Genomic DNA, 21,111 nt, shown 5'->3' on the forward strand with positions numbered 1-21,111 from the left:
CCCTAAAACCACCACCTAAAAGGGGAAGGTATCCCCAATAACAGTAAGAATTAAATAAATAAACACAGGACCATAGCATACATAGCAGAAAGAAGTAAATATACTAAACATGTAACTAAACACAATCTATTAAACCTATAAGTAAATATATCTAGAAGTAGAAATACATATGATACTAAAAATAAGTACAGTATAAACAACTAAATAAATAAATATGCTATGATACCCAAATACATCCAAAATAAATCATAAGATACTCCAAAGCCACCAACTAAGCGCAGGAGGCAGTGGTACTCTGACCTGTACTGTCTGCAGAGCAGCAAAGAAAGAGGAAATGATGCATGAGGAGGGGAGTTTTATAGTACCTAACTTTTTTCTGATTGGTTGTTTTCTGTGCTGCTGTGGAGTTCTAGTAAAGAGAGACTTAAGCAAATACGAAGCCTCCTGTCATGTTATAAAATTTGTAATCTTTCCATGCATTTGTAATGTTGTTAAATTTAGTTGAGGCCTCTGACAATGTTTTTATTTTGGAAGAGTTGCAATCAAGAAGCTTCTGACTCATATAATTAATTATCTGTTCTCCAGGGAGATTGTATGTTTGTTGGAGATTTTGGAAAGACCTGAGTAAAACGATATGTTAGAAATGCCTGCATTTAACCATGTAGTTAGATCTACATCCTCTATCAGCTGGTTCATATAGTTTACAGATAGAGATTGTATTACAGAGAGGGTATTATTTTGTTTGTTAAATTCATTTGCTTTTTAAAAGTCTGCCAAAATGTAAGTAGATTATCAATAATTAGGATGTGTGAGTCTCTGTCTCTACTTATAATGTTTTTTTTATTTACATTTATGTTCCAAAATGCATTGTTCAACTCATAAAATGGTTTTACATAATCTTCTTCCATAGCATACCATGTTTGTGTCTATGATTATATTATATTATATTATAGTATATTATATTTAAAAGAAGAAAAACTACCACAACAAGAGGACATAGTCTTAAATTAGAGGGACAAAGGTTTAAAAATAATATCAGAAAGTATTACTTTACTGAGAGTGTGGTGGAATCTCAGTAAAAATAAATTTACTAGGACAAGATTGCCATGTGGCATATGTATAAATGTTGGTGTATCAGTTAGTCAGTTACACGTAGCTAAGATACAATCAACACTGTATTGAGCAAGTGCAGGAATGTAGAAACTGAAAACACTTCCCCTCCTCCATTGTTCTGGGTGAGCCATGTGGTCTAACAGGTAAGGGAAGTTAGGCTTTGTTCAGCTGATTGGGTAAAGAGTATATGTGGGTAGAGTTAACTATAGGAGGAGCTATATGTCTATATTATGCATTTACACAGTCAGTTCTGGGCTCAGATCTTGTTGTATTTTGGTGACATTAGTCCCTCTGAGCCCCGGTCGGTGAATCGAATAAAGAATCTCTTCCTTCCTGAAGAAACCTGTGTCCACTTCTCTGTGCTTGGCTTCCGTCAGTTTCTCCGGTATCAAGAGGGTAGTGGATGCATGGAATAGCCTTCCAGCTGAAGTGGTAGAGGTTAGCACAGTAAAGGAGTTGAAGCATGTGTGGGATAGGCATAAGGCTATCCTAACTATAACATAACGCCAGGGACTAATGAAAGTATTTAGAAAATTGGCCAGACTAGATGGGCCGAATGATTCTTATCTGCCGTCACATTCTATGTGTCTATGATTTTCCAAATGCAAATATACAATATGGGATAGCATGGCTGTAGCGGAGCCCTAGTCCTAGCAGGGACTCTCCTCTGCTGGTTACACCAAATTATAGTCAGGAACAAGTAAAACAATCCCAATGGAACAGTCAGGCACAGCAATGTAATCCATGAATCTCCCACCTCATCCCCAGCAACTGGACGACACTCAGCTGTGTATTCACACATACACAGCTTTTATGCCATCTCCCATGCAAGGGGTCTCACAGGCAGAAAAAGCAAGGGTTTCAATCCCAGGATCCCTTGTGCCTGAGAGATAATTGACTGAGTAAACTCCAATTTAATTCTCTCTCAGGCACAAAAAAATCCCAAAGATATCCTGCACTCCAAAAGTCCCCCAACTCTACATAGGAACCCCACATAAAGCACATTCCCTTGTAGCCCCAATCTGAGTGACCAAGATATCCAAGAATCACTCAGATCAGTTTGGTAGAATGGAAACGGCATAGTGTGGAAGATTTGACTGGCCAGACACGAGGTGGTAGTTCCAGGAAAATAGGTGCCCTGGCCGGTCTCTGTTCCTGAGGTTCCTGTGCAAAAATCATACAAAGGAATCTCTTGCTTTCATGATACGACTGCTCTCCCTGTTCAGTACTTCATATCACCCGAACGCCGTATGTGTAGTTGGTCAGGAGCAGGAATGGGCATCTACCCTCATTCGGGAGATAAAATGGCCACCATCCTCTCTGCCACGTGTTCGGTTATATAAATCGCAGCCACACAGGGGAAATCGCTCATTAAATGTTTCCATTGCGGTTTCACACTTAAGTGGTGGGTGACAATGTTCTAATGGGGAACAGGGGTAGTCCTCATTCAGGAGGTGAACGGATTTCATTTGCATGAACTCTCCCAAATGGACAAAGTTTAATTAAATGAAATAGATAGGATAGAACACAGTACTGTAACAGGGGGCTGTACGGAAAGCCAAGGAAGGTGTGACAAACTGCCATTTGCCACTGGGCATTGGAGAGGACTGATTGCTAGCCTCCTGCCCTACGACTATGGCCCTGGAAGGTATTGCCCTTTGAGACTTGCATTTGGGCCTAATGGATCTTGGTATACTGTTTCTGGCCCTTTAACTGTGTTGTACAAAGAAAGGGTTTGTACTTTTAAACTGGCACTTCGAATGCAGTCGAAGTGCCGAAGCAGTCAAAGTGCCGAAGCTGTCGAAGTGTCGAAGTCGTCAAAGTGGGCGCCATTATACAGTCGAACACGTGGCGGCGGCCATTTTAATCCAGTCAAACGCGGTGAGCTATACCTTCCCCTACCCTTCAACACTGCGGCTGGAGACTAAGTCCCGTTCGAAGATTCGAACACACGTTCGAACGGGACTTTGTCATTTTAGGGTGTAAAATAGACCTCTGGTAGACAATATAACACCACGGAAACGCAACCCCGGTTTCACTTCGACACTTCGACAAAAGTCGAAGTGAGTTCGACGATTCGAACGCCGCCTTCGGATGGGACTTTGTAACTTTTCAGGGCAGAAATAGACCGACCGCACAGCCTGAATCTGTGGAACTGTTTTGGGCAGGGAAATGTGCTTGCGGTCGGTCATAAAGGACTTCCAGCGAACTGTTTATCCCCTGGATGGAATTAGCTGAATTTTGGATATGTTTGCAAGTAAAGTATGCTGATTATTAATATGTTTTTATGAAGATTGAATGCATAGTTTTGGAGTTATAGAAATGTATAAAAATTTATAAGTTTTAGCTTGGAGATAATTGAGTAGATACAGTAGGAAACTCAATTATCTCCCAAGCAGAGGGGAGGGAATATGTGGGATGTAACCGATATGTGATTGGTTAATGCCTAATTGCATGTGGGCGACTCCCTTGCAGGGAGCACTGCATAAAAGCAGAGTCCCTGTCATTAAACATCAGAGATCATCTTGGCCCTCAATACATAGCCTTGTCTCGTTATTGGAGGGAACTGCTATATCACACTGGGGATTGCTATGCTCTGCATACTCCCTTGAGCTTTAATCACTTAACTCTTGTTCCTGTTACGCTCTCCCTGGAGGAGAGGTCTTTCCCACACGGTCCTGAATGCTGGAGGTTCATACAGGGTGGAAGGAAGACGGCGCGGCTCCAGTTAAGCTACGGCGGTTGTGGAGTCTGCAGTGGCTGTGGTGTCCAGTGCGGTGCTTGTGGTCCTCGGCGCAAGCTAGGAAGCGTCCATCAATGGAAGGTGTCCGTTACAGAAAGGAAAAAAAGTTGTTTGTGTGGATCCATTCCGTTACACTGCTCCCCCGTACCTGTAAGCTGGCAAACACAGTCTGATCCTCAACGGATCGGCTTGGGGATATCCAAGGATGCTCACGGATCATTTTTCAAGTTCAGTCTGTCTGGACAACCCATCTGCATTACCATTTTGTTTCTCGGGGCGGTAGTGTATGATAAAGTCAAAAGGCTGCAGCGCCAAACACAAGCGCAGCTGCCTGGCATTGTCCCCCACCACACAGTTCAGCCAGACTAACGTGTTGTGATCCGTGAGCAAAGAGAAGGGCTGTCCATACAAATAGGGTTGCAACTTTTTCAGGGCCCACACCATGGCCAGGCATTCCTTTTTGATGGCAGAGTAGCTTACTTCTCGAGGTAACAGGTTGTGACTGATGTAAGCCATGGGATGTTCTCTGCCATCGGGCCTGACTTGGCTCAGTACTGCTCCCAATGCAAACATAGAAGTGTCTGTATGTACAAGAAAGTGTTTAGTTGCATTGGGGTGGCCATGACAGGGGCATTTACAAGTGCTTGTTTCAACTGTTGGAATGCCTGCTCACACTCGAGGGCCCAGACTACTTGGGGGGGAAGGCTCTTACGGGTCAGGTCGGTAATGTGTTTGGCCAGGGCCGTCCCCAGAAAAGCTAACACCTGCGTCTTCATCCTTGGGGTTGGCCACTGGGCCACTGCCTCAATCTTAGTGGGCTCGGACTTCTGTTGCCCGCATCTCACTCAGTGACTAAGGTACTGTACCCTGACCATGCCAATATTACATTTGCTAGGCTTAAGGGTTAAGCCCGCATCCCCGATCCGATCTAGGACCGCTCCTACATGGGCCAAGTGCTCCTGCCAGGTATCACTAAACATGGCGATATCATCGAGATATGAGCAGGCATAATCTTGGAACCCATCTAGGAGCCGGCCCACCATCTTCTGGAAGGTAACTGGAGCATTTTTCATCCCAAACGGCATTACCTTAAATTGTTACATGCCGGATGGGGTAACAAAAGCTGACTGGATGGCTTCGAGGGCCAATACCCCTTACAAAGATCAATTGTAGTGAGGTATTGGCCCCTCGCCATCCAGTTTAAGAGGTCATCTATCCTAGGCATCGGATAGGCATCTGACACGGTCTTATCATTCAACCTCCAGTAATCCATGCAGAAACAGGTTGTACCATCCCATTTCAGCACAAGGACTACTTGGGAGGCCCAGGGGCTGTCAGAGGACTCAATAACCCCCAGTTGGAGCATCTCTTGGATCTCCTTCCACATACTTTCCCGCACCGATTCTGGGATTTGGTACGGGGGTTGGCGCAATGGGAGTTGATCTGGTGTCTCTACCCAGTGAGTAGCCAAAGGACTGTACCCATTGGAGAAGGTGGCTTTCTTCTCCTCTAATAGCTGCTGTACCTCGGATCACTCCTGAGTGCTCAACCAGTCTCCCAATTTGACCTCCTCTATCTCATCTGATTGACTCCTGTCCCCTAGGAGGTCGGGCAGGGGAAGGTTGTCGAAGTCCTAAGAGGCAGGGACACAGATTGCTGCCACCTCCTCTGCTCGCTCATGTTAGTGCTTCAGCATGTTCCCATGGAGCATGCATCGCGCTCCAGAGCAAGGGCTGATCACATAAGTGGTCTCGTACTTTATCTCCACCACTTGGTATGGGCCCTGCAGGGCCGTCTGTATCTTGTCATTCTGGACAGGTTTTAAAATTAGAACTTTTTGCCCTACCCGAAAGCTACAGTCCCTGGCGCCTTGATTGTACCATGTGCGCTGGTAGCTCGGCGCTCCCTGGAGGTTCTCTCAGACAGACCTAGTCAATTCCTGCAGACGGTCACGGAACTCCAGCACATTCAGAACAATGGGGGTCCCACCCTGGCTAATATTCCCCTCCCAGTGCTCCCAGATAAGATCTAAGGGCCCCCTCACCTACCTCCAAAAGAGTAACTCGTACGGGGAGATCCCTGTGGACTCCTGTGGCACCTCCGGTTAAGTGAACAGGAGGTGCGGCATGAATCTCCCTTAGTCTTGGCAAGTGTCTGCAAACATACAGAGGTTTTGCTTTAATGTTCCGTTAAACCGTTTGCAGAGACCATTGGTCTGGTAAGGGGAGCTTAATGCCGCAGAGCCTCCAGAGGTGGTGCGTGACCTCTGCGGTTAACTGAGTGCCCTGATCCGACACTATCTCCTGGGGAAATCCCATGCAGGAGAAGATTCGCCTCTGCGACCGTTTCCGCATGGATGTTGGTCAGCGCCACTGCCTCTGGATACCTGGTAGCGTAGTCCACCACCATCAAGATATATTTCTTGCCGGAGGGGCTATGCTTAGCTAAGGGTCCCATCAGGTCTCCCGCTATTCGGCTAAATCACGTCTGGCAATAGCACCTCATATCTTGGGAAATTCTGGGCCAAAATAAGTTTTGAGTAATGCCATATATTCATGGTTATCTATACATAATAGTAACAGTCTAACCATACATCAGCGGACTAGAGGGATATAAATATCAATATCAACAATAGGGGTATATCAATCACAAAATTGAGTATAATACATATATATAGTTGCACAATAGCAAATATACATACTTGTAAACAAATGGTATTAAACAGTGGAGGCATAGAACATCTAAATATTCAGAAAAAATGCTTATAAATAGCATATAGTAAGAAATATATTAAAATGAACAGGAGGAAAAATCAATAAAAACCAATCCAGATAAAAGCTGAAATACAATAAAATAAAATAAAATAAAAAATAATAATAAGACATAAAAAAGAGAAAGGGATTAATACAAAATCAATCCATAAAAGCCAATATAGCTGAGAGTTAGGTAGGTCTGTACACACAGACCGCATTAAGTATGAACGCTTTTGATGTAGGGCGTTCATAATGCGGATGCGTATAGGACCAATAAAGTTATTTTGCGTTCCAGCGTGGTCACGCATGTGCGGTCATGACGTATGCCGACGCGCGTGACGAGACGTGCGCATGCGCGATTACGGAAGTGGCTGGACGGACCGACAGATTTAAAAAGGAGAGAAAGATTTGAAGAAAGAAGAATCTCCTGAGGAAGTCACACAGACGAAACGCGTTGAGCACAACCTGGGACCTAGCAATTTGGTATCAGCGGTTTCTCATTTACATGTGCACTGGTTACATATATTGCTTGTGCAGTATTTGTGTTTGGCTGAGTGTAGTTCACTTATATTAGTGATTGGCTTTATGCTCTCTCACTTTGTTTGCTTTGCACTCTAGCATTTGCACTTTTTTTTTTTTTATAATTTGACAATTTTTATTGTTTTGTCATTTTTCAAAGGTATAGGGGTACAGAAAGAAGAATAGGGGGGGAAGGGGAAACAAAGGGGGGGTTGCATGTACATTATAGACGTTACAGAATCACTTCTGTTAATTGCATAAATACAGTACACTTGTATTACAGTCTCGTTTGGGTCTAGTGTTGGCAAAGGTTATCACAGCTGTGTGAAGGTAACAGTACAAACAAGTTACTGTGCCTATATAAGCCGTATTCCTCTATACGATATAGCGTAGTGTGGTGCAGCTGAGATTGGTTGTAGAGGGTCTAGTCCTTAGCTTAAGTGTGTGACACAGTTACTTCAAATCCTGCAATTTATGTGTAGTAGCAAGGCCGTTGTGCGCTGATGTTGTGTTCACTGATTCGCCCTTGGGGCAATCCGTGTTTTGGCACATCTCGGTGTGCTTATCCCATTTTTCCCAGGCTATTTCCCAATATTTCCTGTAATGCTTGTGATTTTTGTTGGGAGGAGTGTTTTGTCGTCTCATTATGATTTCAAAGCGGCTGGATTGGCTTATAAGGTTCTTACACATGGGGATGGTGGGTATTGTTTGCGAGAGCCAGCTCCTTGCTAGGGCCCCCAAAGCCACTATATTTATATGAAACATGAGATATCTATCTGGTTTAGGTATCGATTCTGGGATGTCAAAGAGAACGTAGTGTTCCAGTTTATGAGGCAGTATTTTCCCTGTACAATTTTTAATAAGTATTGCTATGTCTTCCCAGTACTGTTTCAGGACTGGGCATGTCCACCATATGTGTGCCATCGTTCCTATGCCCTGTTTACATCTCCAACATATTTGTGAGATCTTGGGGTTATACTTATGCAGTCGTACTGGTGTTAAATACCACCTGTACAAGAGTTTCTTGGCCAATTCTATATGTTTCGAACAGAGGGAGAAAGTTTTGGGGGTTAGGAACATACGTTCCCATTCATGTTCTGTGAATTCTTTGTGAATCTCTTTTTCCCACGCTTTAGTGAAGCTATGTTCGTTCAGAGCTGTTTTCACAGGTAGAGCTGTATAGATAGAGGATATGGTTTTTGAGGGTGGTCTGATACCTGCGTACATAGTTTCGAAGTCCGTTAATTGTTGTTTCTTGAGGACTATTTTTTTCTTTTGACATTGTGTGTGGAACCACGAGGCTATTTGACGGTATGAGTAATGTGCTGTTGTTGGTAAGCCATGGGTTTTTGTGAGTGTGTTAAAAGTTTTTAAACTTTGATTATCAAGCATCTGGTGCAGGATGTATATTCCGTGTCTTTCCCAGATTCTATAGTTGAAATCTGTTATAAGTAGCTGGAGTGTTTTAAGTGGTATAACTGTAGATATCAATGAGCCGTTTGTAAGATTGGCTCTGTGTTTTTCCCAGATTTTTAGGGACAGCAAAGTGGTTGGGAGGCAATTCAAGTTTTGTGGTCTATCTTGTGACGGGAGCCACACTAAACTATCCGTACTAGCATTCCCAGCCCATTCCGCTTCTAAGAGTTTCCATTGAGGCTCAAGTGCCCCTGGTCTAGCTTGTACTAAACTGCCAAGTATTGCAGCATGGTAGTATTGTTTGAAATTTGGCAAGTTCATGCCTCCGTTTTTCAGTGGCATGTGCATAATTTTCAGGGCTACTCGCGCCCTTTTGTCATTCCATACAAATCTGGTCACCCAGCGTTGTAATGTGGTGAAATAGATGGAGGGAACATGGATCATTAGGGACCTGAAGAGATATAATAGTTTGGGGAGTATTATCATCTTAACTGCCGCTATGCGGCCTGACCATGATATGAAAGCTGACTTCCATTCTTGTAATTGTTGTTTTATATCTATACTCAGTTTGCCGTAGTTGGCGCTGAATAACGTGGACTGTGATTTGGTAAAACGTATGCCTAAAAAGGTGATGTAGTCATTTCTCCAGTCATAGTGGTATGTGTGTTTTAGTCTGTGCGCTGTCTCCTGAGGTAATCCCCTGCTTAGGGCTTGCGTTTTGGATATGTTCAATTTGTAATAGGACATTTTACTGTAATTGTCCAGTATGGAGTGAAAATGCGGCAGGGATTCGTCTGGGTTCTGGAGTGTCATGAGGACGTCATCCGCAAACAGTGTGAGTTTGTGTTCCCTAGTGTGTGTTTTGATTCCCGTAATTAAAGGTTGTTGTCTAATGAGTGTCGTGAGGGGTTCGAGTGCTAAGACATATAAAAGGGGGGAGAGGGGGCATCCCTGTCTGGTGCCATTCGTGATGTTAAACGGATCAGACAGGAACCCTGCGTTGGTTATTCTTGCAGTGGGGTTGCTGTAGAGTGCCAGCAGGGTATTCATGAATTCAGTGGGGAATCCAAATTTCTCTAGCGTGGCACGGAGGAAGTCCCAGTTTAACCGATCAAAGGCCTTTTCAGCATCCAGTGATAGGAAGAGACCTCCCTGTTTCTGTTTTTGTAGATGATATATGAGGTCTAATACTTTTCTGGTGCCATCCGTGCCCTGTCTACCTTTTATGAATCCTACTTGATCTTCGTGTACTATTGTGGGGAGCATTGGGCCTAGCCTGTTGGAATAAATTTTAGCTAAAAGTTTGATATCTGTATTTAGAAGTGATATGGGGCGTAGATTTTGACCTTTGTCTGGGATTTTTCCTGGTTTGGGTAAAGTGGCCACATGGGCCATAAGCATTTCTTTTGGCATTGTTCCCGTTTCGATTATATGTTGGAAAGCGTGTTGTATGTGCGGGATGAGTGTAGTTGCGAAGGTTTTATAGTAATAATTCGTCAGGCCATCTGGCCCTGGGGACTTCCCAGTGGGTAGTCGGGAGATAACGGTTGCAATCTCTTCTGTTGTAATTTGTGCGGATAAGGTGTCTTTCTGGTTAGGTGTCAGGGTCGGTAACGGTATTTGCTTCAAATACTCTTCGATTTCCGTCGTGGTTGGCTGGTATAGAGTCGGGTCGGTTTTTAAATTGTACAGGGCGTTGTAAAAGGTAACTAGTTCTTTGTTCATGTCTTGTGGGTTCCAAAGTTTTTGGTTAGTTTTGGAGAGAATGTATGGGATTTTGGCGTTGGATTGTCGTTTTCGCAGCATATTGGCCAGGAGTTTGCTAGCCTTATTCCCTTGCGCATAGTGGGTCATTTTAAACTTTTGCAAGGTATGCGCTGTTTTTTGGAAGTTCTGTTCATTGATTCTAGCAGTTAGTGCCTGGATGCGAGTGAGGAGGTCCTGTTGCTTTGTTTGGTAGTAGGTTTGGGTAGTGTCTCTGAGTTCCCTTAGTAGTGTCATAAGTGCTGCCCGCTTTTGTTTGTTGAGATATGAAGCCCTGCGGATCAGCAGTCCCCGTATCACAGGTTTATGTGCTTGCCACAGGGTTGGGGCCGTAATCTGGGGGTCTGTGTTCGTGGCGAAGTAGTGTGTAAGCTCTTGGTTAAGCGTGGAGGTAATTTTTTGGTCGTAGAGAAGCGAGTTGTTCATTCTCCAGGACCCTTTCCCTTTGTAGGAGAAGGCATCATCGAGAAGCAATATCACTGGGGCATGGTCTGACCATGTGATGTCTCCGTGTGTGCACCCATGCGTTTGTGGTAAGGTAGGGCCTGTTACAAAGAAGTGGTCTATCCTAGAATGAGTGTTGTGTACGTGGGAATAGTATGTGTAATCCTTTTCCCCAGGATGGAGTGTGCGCCACACGTCATAAAGGTTGTGTTGGGTTAGAAGTTTATTAAATAATGCACAAGCAGATGTGAGGGATTTTGATCTGGGTGTAGTCATGTGTAGTGTTGTGTCCATATCGGGATCTAGGATGTGATTAGTATCCCCGCAGTAGAGTAGTGTACCTTGTTGTATATTGCTTACTTTGGTCAGGAGGCTCTGCAGGAACTGTCTCTGGTTGTCGTTCGGAGCATAAATGTTCACTATGGTATATGTGACGTTATTGAGATTGCATATCAGAATTAGGTATCGGCCATTACTATCCTTGATTATTTTAATGAGTTCGAATGCTAGCGATCTATTCACTAAGATGCTGACTCCTCTGGCTTTATGGCTATAGGTGGAGTGGTATTGGTGGGGGAATTGCTTAAGGCCAAGGGATGGCATTTTCAATCTTTGGAAGTGGGTCTCCTGGAGACATACCACATCAGCGTCTTGTTTCTTCAGTTCAGATAATAGCATTTGGCGTTTGTGGGGAGAATTTAGTCCCCGAACATTATGGGAGTATATCTTCATTATGGGGTGTGTTGGAAGTGAAGTTTAGGCCTAATCTTAATTGAAATGAGGTTTCAGTTGGTATCAGGTGGTGCAGTAGTGGGCTGCGGGAAGGCAGCGACGATATGCGTTGCGCGGCTATAGATAAGTAGTGGTGGGGCTGAGGTTCATAGTTGAGGACGGCGAGCTGCCGTATGCATTCACGTTTGTTGCAACCTGGGTTGGGGAGGGGGGTAGGGGAGCATTTGCACTTTTTGACTTAGCACAGCACCATGTTATATTGAGCTGCTATACTTATGGGTCCTTAGCCTATTGTGGCTTTTATATTCTTCATACTTTGCACATATTTTGTGCTGAGATTGTTTATATGTTTTTATCAATACATTTTGCTTTTTTTACCTAATCACTTTATTCCTTTTTAACCCCCATTGATTGTATTACCAGCATAGTGACTGTGGCACCCTGTACTTTCTAGTTTTTGTAATTTACCTTTGCATATGTCTTGTGCATAGTGCATTTCATGTCTTAAAATGAAGAAAAAACAAATGGCAAAATGGAAAACTTTCAAAAATCACTCTTTTTCACTGGCTATTTTTGCCTAAACATTGCAATTTTTTTCACTTTAACCCTATTGTTTTAACTATTCTTATATACCATGCACTATTTAATTAATGTCTAAGTAACAAATGTTACAGTTACCTCCAGGCTACCTAGAAGCTGGACCGCTTGGATGATCTGGATCCCGGTTTGGAGAGAGAGAAGACGCCGCTTCAGCTGGACGACCAAAGGAATCCTGTAAAGGTAGAACAATCCCAATAGCTATGGTACAGCTAGGATACTCTTTTCCCCACAAAACAAGTCGAGGCTGGGATTTGAAGGTCAAACAAGAACTGTGTGACAGATCCATCTGTACAGCCTAAGATTGCTGGTTCGTCTGTTTGCCTTTATTTCGTTTGATTTCCTGTCCGTATGCCCCTGTTCATGTGTTTCACTAAATACCGATTGAAACTACCGAACGGACGGCCACCCAGGAGAGGAGTGTGCTGCTGGTTAACCTCTTGGCCCCAATTAGAACGTTGTGGTTAACCGCAGACACCTCTCTATTCTATTCGTATGGGTGGTCGTCGTTCGTATGCCGACCACGAGGCGGCGGCCATTTTGGAACACAAGAAGGATCAGCGGTGTTCGGCGAGTATTCTATGGAACTAAAAACGGACACTTTATCTACCGAACACCGCTGAAAACTACCGCCCGCCTTCTATTTCGTCGAGGCATACGAACACCGGTCCGTTCGGGAGTTTGTAACGTACGTATGGACTTCGCCCAGGTAGCCGTCCCATGGAGTCAATCGTATACCGAAAGACTTGTAAGAGACTTTGACTCCATGGCGATTGAACTGTGTACATTGGATCTGAGTGCTATTCGGTAGAAATGTGCACTCAGATCCAGGTTTCTTCCCAATTATCTCCAAGATAGAGAGGAGGGATTTATGTGTGTAAAGAGTGCCTATACCTAAGCCACTGCGATTGGCTACTGTCCAATATGTGTTACAGTCTTCTATCTGGTCCCCTAGGGGAGTGTCCACCAGGTGGGAGACCTGCATAAATACCGGGCAGGTAGCCCCCATTAAACAGAATCCTGTTTGACCCGTTTGTGGGGGGGAATTATTACTTGGAAAGCGCATTTTGTCTATTTTAGCCGTGAAAGGAGTTCGGCTGATTTTATGTTTGTGAGTTACCGCATTCCCTTGCACTCGGTTCGGGAGTTTGGCGGTCGGCTGTGTAAAGCCTGCATTTCTACAAAAAGGGATTATCGGCTAAACGGCGGTTTCATCTATTTCAGCGGTGAGTGTCTTAACAAACTGACTTTAATGGCACACAGGGATCGGTATTTATGCAAAATCTCAGGTCCAGGGACAGCCCCCTCTGGACCTGATGGGATACAGGAATAATACAAGGGATTAACCAATCAGAATAAAATGCATCGTTTGAATTTGTTACCGCCCAGCTTGGAGATAATGAATCCAACGACTATGACAATACAATTATCTCCAAGCGCCAAAAATAAGTTTTTATTACACATGAAAAACAGGTTAAAAATATATAACTTCAACATTTTCAGCTATAATTTGGTACTTCCACCATTCCTTCTGTAGCCCAGGTCGCCCCAAACCCACGAACCATATGCTTGATTTCTTCATTACAAAGTCCGTTCGCATATTTGGTCCCGAGCTTGAGATGGCGGCCATGTTTTTGAGTGAGTCAATAGGCAGCGGACCTCGGCATCAAACTCGTGGAACGAGTAACGGCCATAGTTGTGCACGAATCCCCGCTCTCTGGCTGGATGTTTCAGCTGTTCGGGAGACAAACGTAGACCGCCGTTAAGGGGGTACTTAACCTGCAGTTAACCGCAACACTCAACATTCTAATTGAGGCCACACGCCAGGCTGTAGGTGGTCCCCGTTCGCAACCCTTTCGGTAGTTAGACTATCGGGAGATAAGGCACGAACGAGAATGTCTGGAGGCCGTCAATTAACCTGCGGTTAACCACAGACCTCAACTCTCTGGACGATCAAGTGGTAACAAACTCCCCTCGCAGGGTGGTCGGTCGTTCGGTTGGTTGAAAGATGACCAGGGTTAAGTGGTGGCACACGCCAGGGACCGTTATTCGTTTAAGGAATCGGTGCAAGTAATCCGTTCGTGAGTTGGGTACAGGATTCAAGTACCGAAGCAATATTATAACAAAGAAATAACATTATGCCTTTCTGTAACGGGTTTGTAACAGTGCAGACTAAGGCTGACCAGACTGATGGTTATGCTGAGCTGAGGTCTGTTTGTCTGGACAACCCGTCGGCGTTGCCATTCTGTTTTCCAGGTCGGTAGGTAATGGTGAAGTTAAAAGGTTGCAGAGACAAACTCCACCGTAAGATTCTGCCATTATCCCCAGAGACCCGGTTTAGCCACACCAACGGGTTATGGTCTGTAACCATAGTGAACTCTTGTCCATACAAATAGGGAGTCAGTTTCTTTAGTGCCCACACCAGAGCCAAACACTCCTTCTCTACTACGGCATAGCTGACTTCGCATGGCAGGAGCTTACGGCTGATGTAGGCAACCGGGTGCTCTCCTCAGTCTTCGCCTACTTAGCTGAGGACAGCTCCCAGCCCGAACATGGAAGCATCTGTATGGACGATAAAACGTTTGTTAAGGGCTGGGGCCGCGTTAACAAGTGCATGTTTGAGAGCCTGAAAAGCCGTTTCACACTGGGAGACCACCGGACCTGTCTGGGTAAGTTTTTATTGGTCAGGTCAGTCAATGGATTGGCAAGTGTGCTGTAGTCCGGTACAAACCGTCTGTAGTACCCTGCAGTGCCAGGGAAGGCTAGGACCTGGGTTTTAGTGATGGGAGTGGGCCAGTTGGTGACGGCTTCTATCTTAGCCGGCTCTGGTCGCTGTTTCCCACACCCCACCCTGTGACCCAGGTTATGTACCTCAGCCATCCCAAAGTGGCATTTTTCTGGTTTCAGGGTCAGGCCGGTGGCCCGAATCTGATCCAGAACCATTCCTACATGAGCTAAGTGGTCCTCCCAGGACTCACTGTGAATCTCTATGTCGTCAAGATATGCGCAAGCAAAACTCTGGAAGCCATCCAGGAGCCTATCCACCAAGCGCTGGAATGTAGCTGGGGCATTCTTCATACCGAACAGCATTACCTTAAAATGGTATAAGCCGAACGGGGTGATGAATGCCGACTTGGGGATAGCCTCCTGGGCCAGGGGAATTTGCCAAAAACCCTTGCAGAGGTCAATGGTGGTTAGATAATTTCCCCTGGCTATTCGATCAAATAGCTTGTCTACTCTGGGCATAGGGTGAGCGTCTGTCACGGTTTTCTCATTGAGTTTCCGATAGTCCACACAAAACCAGGTAGTCCCATCTTTCTTGGGCACTAGGACCACTGGGGAAGCCCATGGGCTATCGGAAGACTCAATGACCCTTAGTTGGAGTATCTCAGCGATCTCCTTCTTCATTTCTGTCCGAACTGCCTCTGGGATTCGGTAAGGTGCCTGCCGTAAGGGGGTTATCACCGGGGTATCCACCTGGTGAGTGGTTAAGGTAGTGTATCCAGGTTTCTGGGAAAAAATTGGGCTTTTGGCTTGAAGTAGCTGGTTAAGCTGCTCCCTTTCAGTGGGTCTAAGTCGGTCTCCTATCTTGACCTGAGTCCCTATGTCTGCGTGGGGGCTCTTTTCTATTAAGTCTGGTATGGGTAGGCTGTCTGGGTCTTCGTGGGGGGGACAGCATCACGTCACGTTCTCAGGTCGCTCGAAGTATTCTTTGAGCATATTTACATGGAACGTTTTTCTAAGATTGTTGTCGTGGCAGCTAGCTATCACATAAGTGGTGTCTCCCCTCTTTTCTACTACTTGGTAGGGGCCCTGCCAGGAGGCTTGGAGTTTGTCGGTCTTAACCGGCTTAAATACTAATACTTTTTGCCCTATGGTAAAGATTCTCTTCCGCGCCGCCCGATCATACCATACCTTCTGTCTCCTCTGGGCCGACTGGAGGTTAGCCTGAACGGATTTGGCTAATTGCTCCATTCGGTCACAGAGTTCCAGCACATACGGTACAATGGGGACACCGTCAGTCTCCATCTCTCCCTCCCAGTGCTCTCGTATCAGGTTTAGGGGTCCCCGTACCGTGCGCCCGTATAACAACTCGAAGGGAGAGAACCCTGTCGTTTCCTGGGGCACCTCCCGATAGGCAAATAGGAGATGTGGCAGAAAACATTCCCATTCTCTGTACACCTGGGTGAACGTTTTGAGAATTTGTTTGAGGGTCCCGTTGAACCTCTCACAAAGCCCATTCATCTGTGGGTGATAGGGGGAGCTCAGGAGGGACTTAATCTTGCAGACTTGCCAGAGCTGCTGCGTTAATTCGGCTGTAAACTGGGTGCCTCAGTCAGACAGGATTTCTTTTGGGAATCCTACCCGAGAGAACACCTGAACCAGCGCATTACCTACCGTATCCTCTTGAGTGTTAGATAGGGCTACAGCCTCTGGGTACCTGGTAGCGTAGTCCACTATGGTAAGAATGTATCACTTACCGGAGGGACTAGGGGTAGCCAGTGGCCCTACTAAGTCTATGGCAACCCTGCTGAATGGCTCCTCTACAATGGGCATATTCACCAGGTGTGCCTTAGGGTGGTCGCCTCTCCTCCCTACTCGCTGACACACATCGCATGCATTACAATAGATTCGGACATCAGCGTGTACCCCTGACCAAAAAAACGTGTGAGTGTTGCGGTGTAGTGTGCGGGTCACAACTAGGTGACCTGCTAACAGAATGTCGTGTCCTACCTTCAGTATCTCCTGGTGGTATTTGTGGGGCACTACCAGCTGTCGTCTATGCTGTCCCTTTTTCTCAGTCAAGCGATACAGCTTCCCTTTTTCCAATAAGAAGGTTTCATTATCTAGCCCGCCACCTCCGGTCTCTGCCCTTTCTCTGTATTTTTGCAAGGTCGGGTCGGACTTAGACTCGGTCTCAAAAGTAGCTGGAGTGTCCCAGGGGATGGGACCTAAAGTGTCAGTCCAGGTCGGGGTAAGTCTTACCTGTGTCTCCCGCACTGGTGAGGGTTCTCGCTGCGTCTGGGCTTGTGCTCGGGTAGTCCCTGGATTCACTTCATTGTTGTATGCTGGAGCATAGGCAGAAGTCATGGGGCCCAGTAATACTTCTGCAGGCAAATTACCTATTTTGTATGTATATATTTTGTTTGATTTTAGTGTTGATAGAGAGGTTACCACACGGGTGTTTTTGAGTTACTTGGTAATTTCTGGTTCACGCGCTTAGACTCCGTATTTGTATTTTTAAAATAAAACAATTAGTCTGCTTCGACAATTTGTAGCAATGGCATTTGGTTCGGCATTTCGGAACTGCTGAACTTCATCACTTCGGCGCTTCAGACATTTGTAAGCATCCGAATGTATGAATGGCATGAAATTCGCACGTATGTACATTTGGAGCGAAACAAATTGCACATGTCTACTGGTCACATGAATGCAAGCCAACACCCTGACAGCCTGATTTATATACTATCCCACCTCAATGACTCTGTGTGCCTTCAAGTGTCAGTGACAAAATCACCATTAATTGGCTGTAGTCTAATATCAATCACAAAAATTTGCTCATTTCATTGGACAGGGAATAGTGAAACCAAGCAAGCATTACATTGCACAAAAGGAATTAGCTTATTGGTCAAGATTCCTGTCATCATTCACGTAATTTTCCCTTCCTCTCTCTTGTTTTGCCACTTTTTAGAAATCCGAATCACTTCCGAACTTCGGCACTTTGGACATTCAGAAGCATCCGAATGTCTGAATGGCATGAAATTCGTATGAATGTACATTCGGAACTAAACAAATTGCACATATCTATTTGGAAAGCTTCTCCAACAATATTACATCAAGGTCAATGTTTCATATTGTACTAATGCGGTGTCTGATTAGATTTCCTAACTGAGGACTCAATTTAATAAGCTTTCCAAATGATCTAATAATGTTAGAATAGTTAACAAGTGATTTATATACAGAAGTCACCACTAAAGTCTATAGGAATGTTTGTAGATAACATTTGGAAAGCGTATGAGTTCCATTGCGATAATAGTATTATATTTTTTTTATCTTCAATTAATGAAAGTTTAACATCAGTAGTTAATTTATTGTTCATTCCTTGCTTCACTTACCAACTATTGTAGAGAACCTTCTTGTTGGTTCTTTACCAGTAACCAGCTTATATAGTTCAGGGTAGTAGAACTCAAGGCTTTCCAGGAAAACAATGTAACCTCTCTGGCCTTTTGTATGGAGAATATCCAAAAGGCGTCCTGAAAAAAAAAATCAGGTACAAAATATTAATTTCCTTTTTTGTCAACTATTTCACAGTTTTTGTATCAATGTGTATCTTATTCTACCGTTAAAAAGGGAGAACCAAACATTGCAGTCAATCTTAACAGAGAGAAATAATAGTATTCTTAGAATGCATGTCACCCAGAATTTGACTCCATCACCTGATGCTGCTACTCAAACTGCAATACATAGGCCTATCCTTTTGGATGTCTAGGATTTGCTTGTCCAACACAAATCCAATGGGCAATGTCAGATATCATGTGAGAGTCTAAACCCTAGCAAATGGGGTGTTTTTAAAAGATACCCCGAATCCAGGGCCATATTTTCCATTTGGCAGAGAAGGTGCATCTGTTTTCAGCATTTCTAATGTACTTTTTGAGCTCATGGTGTGAGATAAATAACAAGAACCTTTGCCAATGTCACTATTAGTCAAGTCAGCCTTATATGCTTAATAGCATAACTGCAAGAACAGCTATAGATGGTTTAAAAAGCATTGTAATATCAGCTCCCCCACTGTGTGAGACTGGAAAGGAAGTGGAAGAGATAATTTCCCATTTGCCCATTAACAGCATTTCACACTTGAAATGCCTTGCATGTGGTGCATGGACAATAATCCAAGCACAATTATGACTCATCTAAAGCTTTCAAATCTCCCAACACCCTATGCAATCTAACTCTGATATAAACTTTCCCTTTACCCTGTGAGTGGAATTTTGACTCCATCTTGTTTCAGACTTTACCATTGCACACCTGCATAAACATTAGAACTGTACAAAGAGACAAATCAAACTTTCTGCATTCAATGGAGGAACCTTGAAGGTGGGTTATAAGTGAGGAGAGCTCTTTAGGAAGTGTTAGAAGTGTGGAATATGTTCAGGTTATCTGTATTTCTATCATGCACCTGTTCATTGTGTATGTTGCCAATGGAAATGTCGTTCTGGTCTTGGATCTAAAACAATAACTACCTGTCCTGTTACATAATTGTGCATAGTTAGATATGGACATCCTTAGTCTCAAGATACTTAACTAAGACATGTAAGCACATTCTCTCTAACTTCTCAAGCTTCTTAAGCTCTAATACCTTAGTTAAGACATGTGTCTGTTTAAATACATTTTGACATTTATTATTGTACATCATTGTGGCAAAACTAATGTACTCAACCTAAGTATCATTTCCAAATACTGCCTTTCCCTGCTATAGGAGATTTCAAGTGACTATAGCAGTGTCCCCAGTCATCAGCCAAGGTTTGATGTGGTGTAAAAAAGGTAAAAAAAAATTTAGGTGACAAATCAGCTTTATATATAGATGTACCCAACAGGGGGTCATCACAGTAACAATACATTTCGCAATCAGACACCTTGGTGTTTGGCACATAAAACAATCAGAACTAGATATTTAATTAATAGCCAGACACCAGGGCAACTTACACAATATCCCCAAAATATCCCCAAACATTGGAAAGCTCTCCTTAGGAGATTCAGACTGTCCAGAAAGGCTGCTCAACGGGAAGTCACAGTCATAAAGGTAGACTTCTTGTGGCTCCAAGACTGGGAGCTCCGTCTAGTGCTTGTTCTCCTTGGTTGACTCACCACTTACTATTTCTTCCAAATAGTACCCTGTTTGATAGTCCTGAGAACCAAGCACTACCCAGATGAAATATGATCACTGCATCTCATGATCCGATACACACTTCCATATGATTTCTAGGTAGCTCTCCGTCGGGCATGCTGTGCCGAAGGAGTCTCTCACTAGCTAACTAGGGTCAAATAAACTAGGGTCATCACACTGTAAAATCAGTGTCGCAAAAAAACACAATGCTTCCATCTACTTTAATGCAATTTTAGAATGTCCATTTTAATCAATCAGATATTTATTGTTATGCATCATCTCTTGTTCATCTCAGACACAGAAGGTCTAAAAGACTCTATTTTCACTAGATCCTACTAAATAAGCATATTAACACAGACAGGCATCACTTACTCAGGTTTCCAACCCATATTTAGGCTCCCTTAGCAATGTAAGTTTTGCAAGGCAGCTGTCTATTACAATGCATGGGTTATGCAGAATAAACAACAGTTCAGGCCCTCCGGGATAACAGAAATAGCAGCTTTATTGGGGCAAATAAAATGCATGGGTTGTGGTCTGAATGTATCAATAATCCTACATGCATATGCTGCCACACAAATTTCCCCTAGGGACCAGAGCCATACTGTGGCGAAAGTGACCTCGCCACTGGTTTTTGGAGGAGCCTGTTTGCCAGCCTTCTACCCTGTGACTATGGCCCCTGCAATAGAACTGGCTAATATACTTCAAACAGGCTCTATGCCTGTTCGTTTACCGAACAACCGCACGAACAGAGACCACCCTGGAGCTTGTTAACAGCTATTAACAACTTGGAACGTTTCTCACCGCAGTGTTCTAATTGTTCGTCTGGGTGGCCACAATTCCTATAGACAACCACGAGGTGGCGGCCATCTTGTTCGCATAAATGCAAGCAGCGGTGTTTGGGCATGAATCTCATGGAACTGAGAACTTTCTCTTTATCCTCCTGAGGATTCAGCTAATTGGAAGGAGCTACTGCCATCCACAGATTACCCCTGAGGGGAGATATGCGCAGAACATCTATGTTCTCTTGTAAGTTCTCTACCTCCTGGATTTAGTCATTTTTCTTAACATACTTAACTATATGTGATTTTATAATTTCAGATCTCTATCAAATCACATCCTGTTTATTACAGGTTGTATTCTCTATA

General features: G+C 44.2%; 1 protein-coding gene across 1 annotated transcript in view; it reads right to left on the reverse strand.

Moving 5' to 3' along the window:
• Positions 1-21,111, reverse strand: part of CARD11 (caspase recruitment domain family member 11) — a 1,037,045-nt gene that overhangs the window by 813,658 nt on the left and 202,276 nt on the right. Inside the window, exon 3 of the mRNA XM_063430219.1 lies at positions 18,198-18,335. Within this exon, the coding sequence (XP_063286289.1) occupies positions 18,198-18,335 (138 nt within the window). The remainder of the gene's footprint in view (positions 1-18,197; positions 18,336-21,111) is intronic.

The sequence above is a fragment of the Pelobates fuscus genome, chromosome 8 (genome assembly GCF_036172605.1).
Source record: "Pelobates fuscus isolate aPelFus1 chromosome 8, aPelFus1.pri, whole genome shotgun sequence".
Classification (NCBI taxonomy): domain Eukaryota; kingdom Metazoa; phylum Chordata; class Amphibia; order Anura; family Pelobatidae; genus Pelobates; species Pelobates fuscus.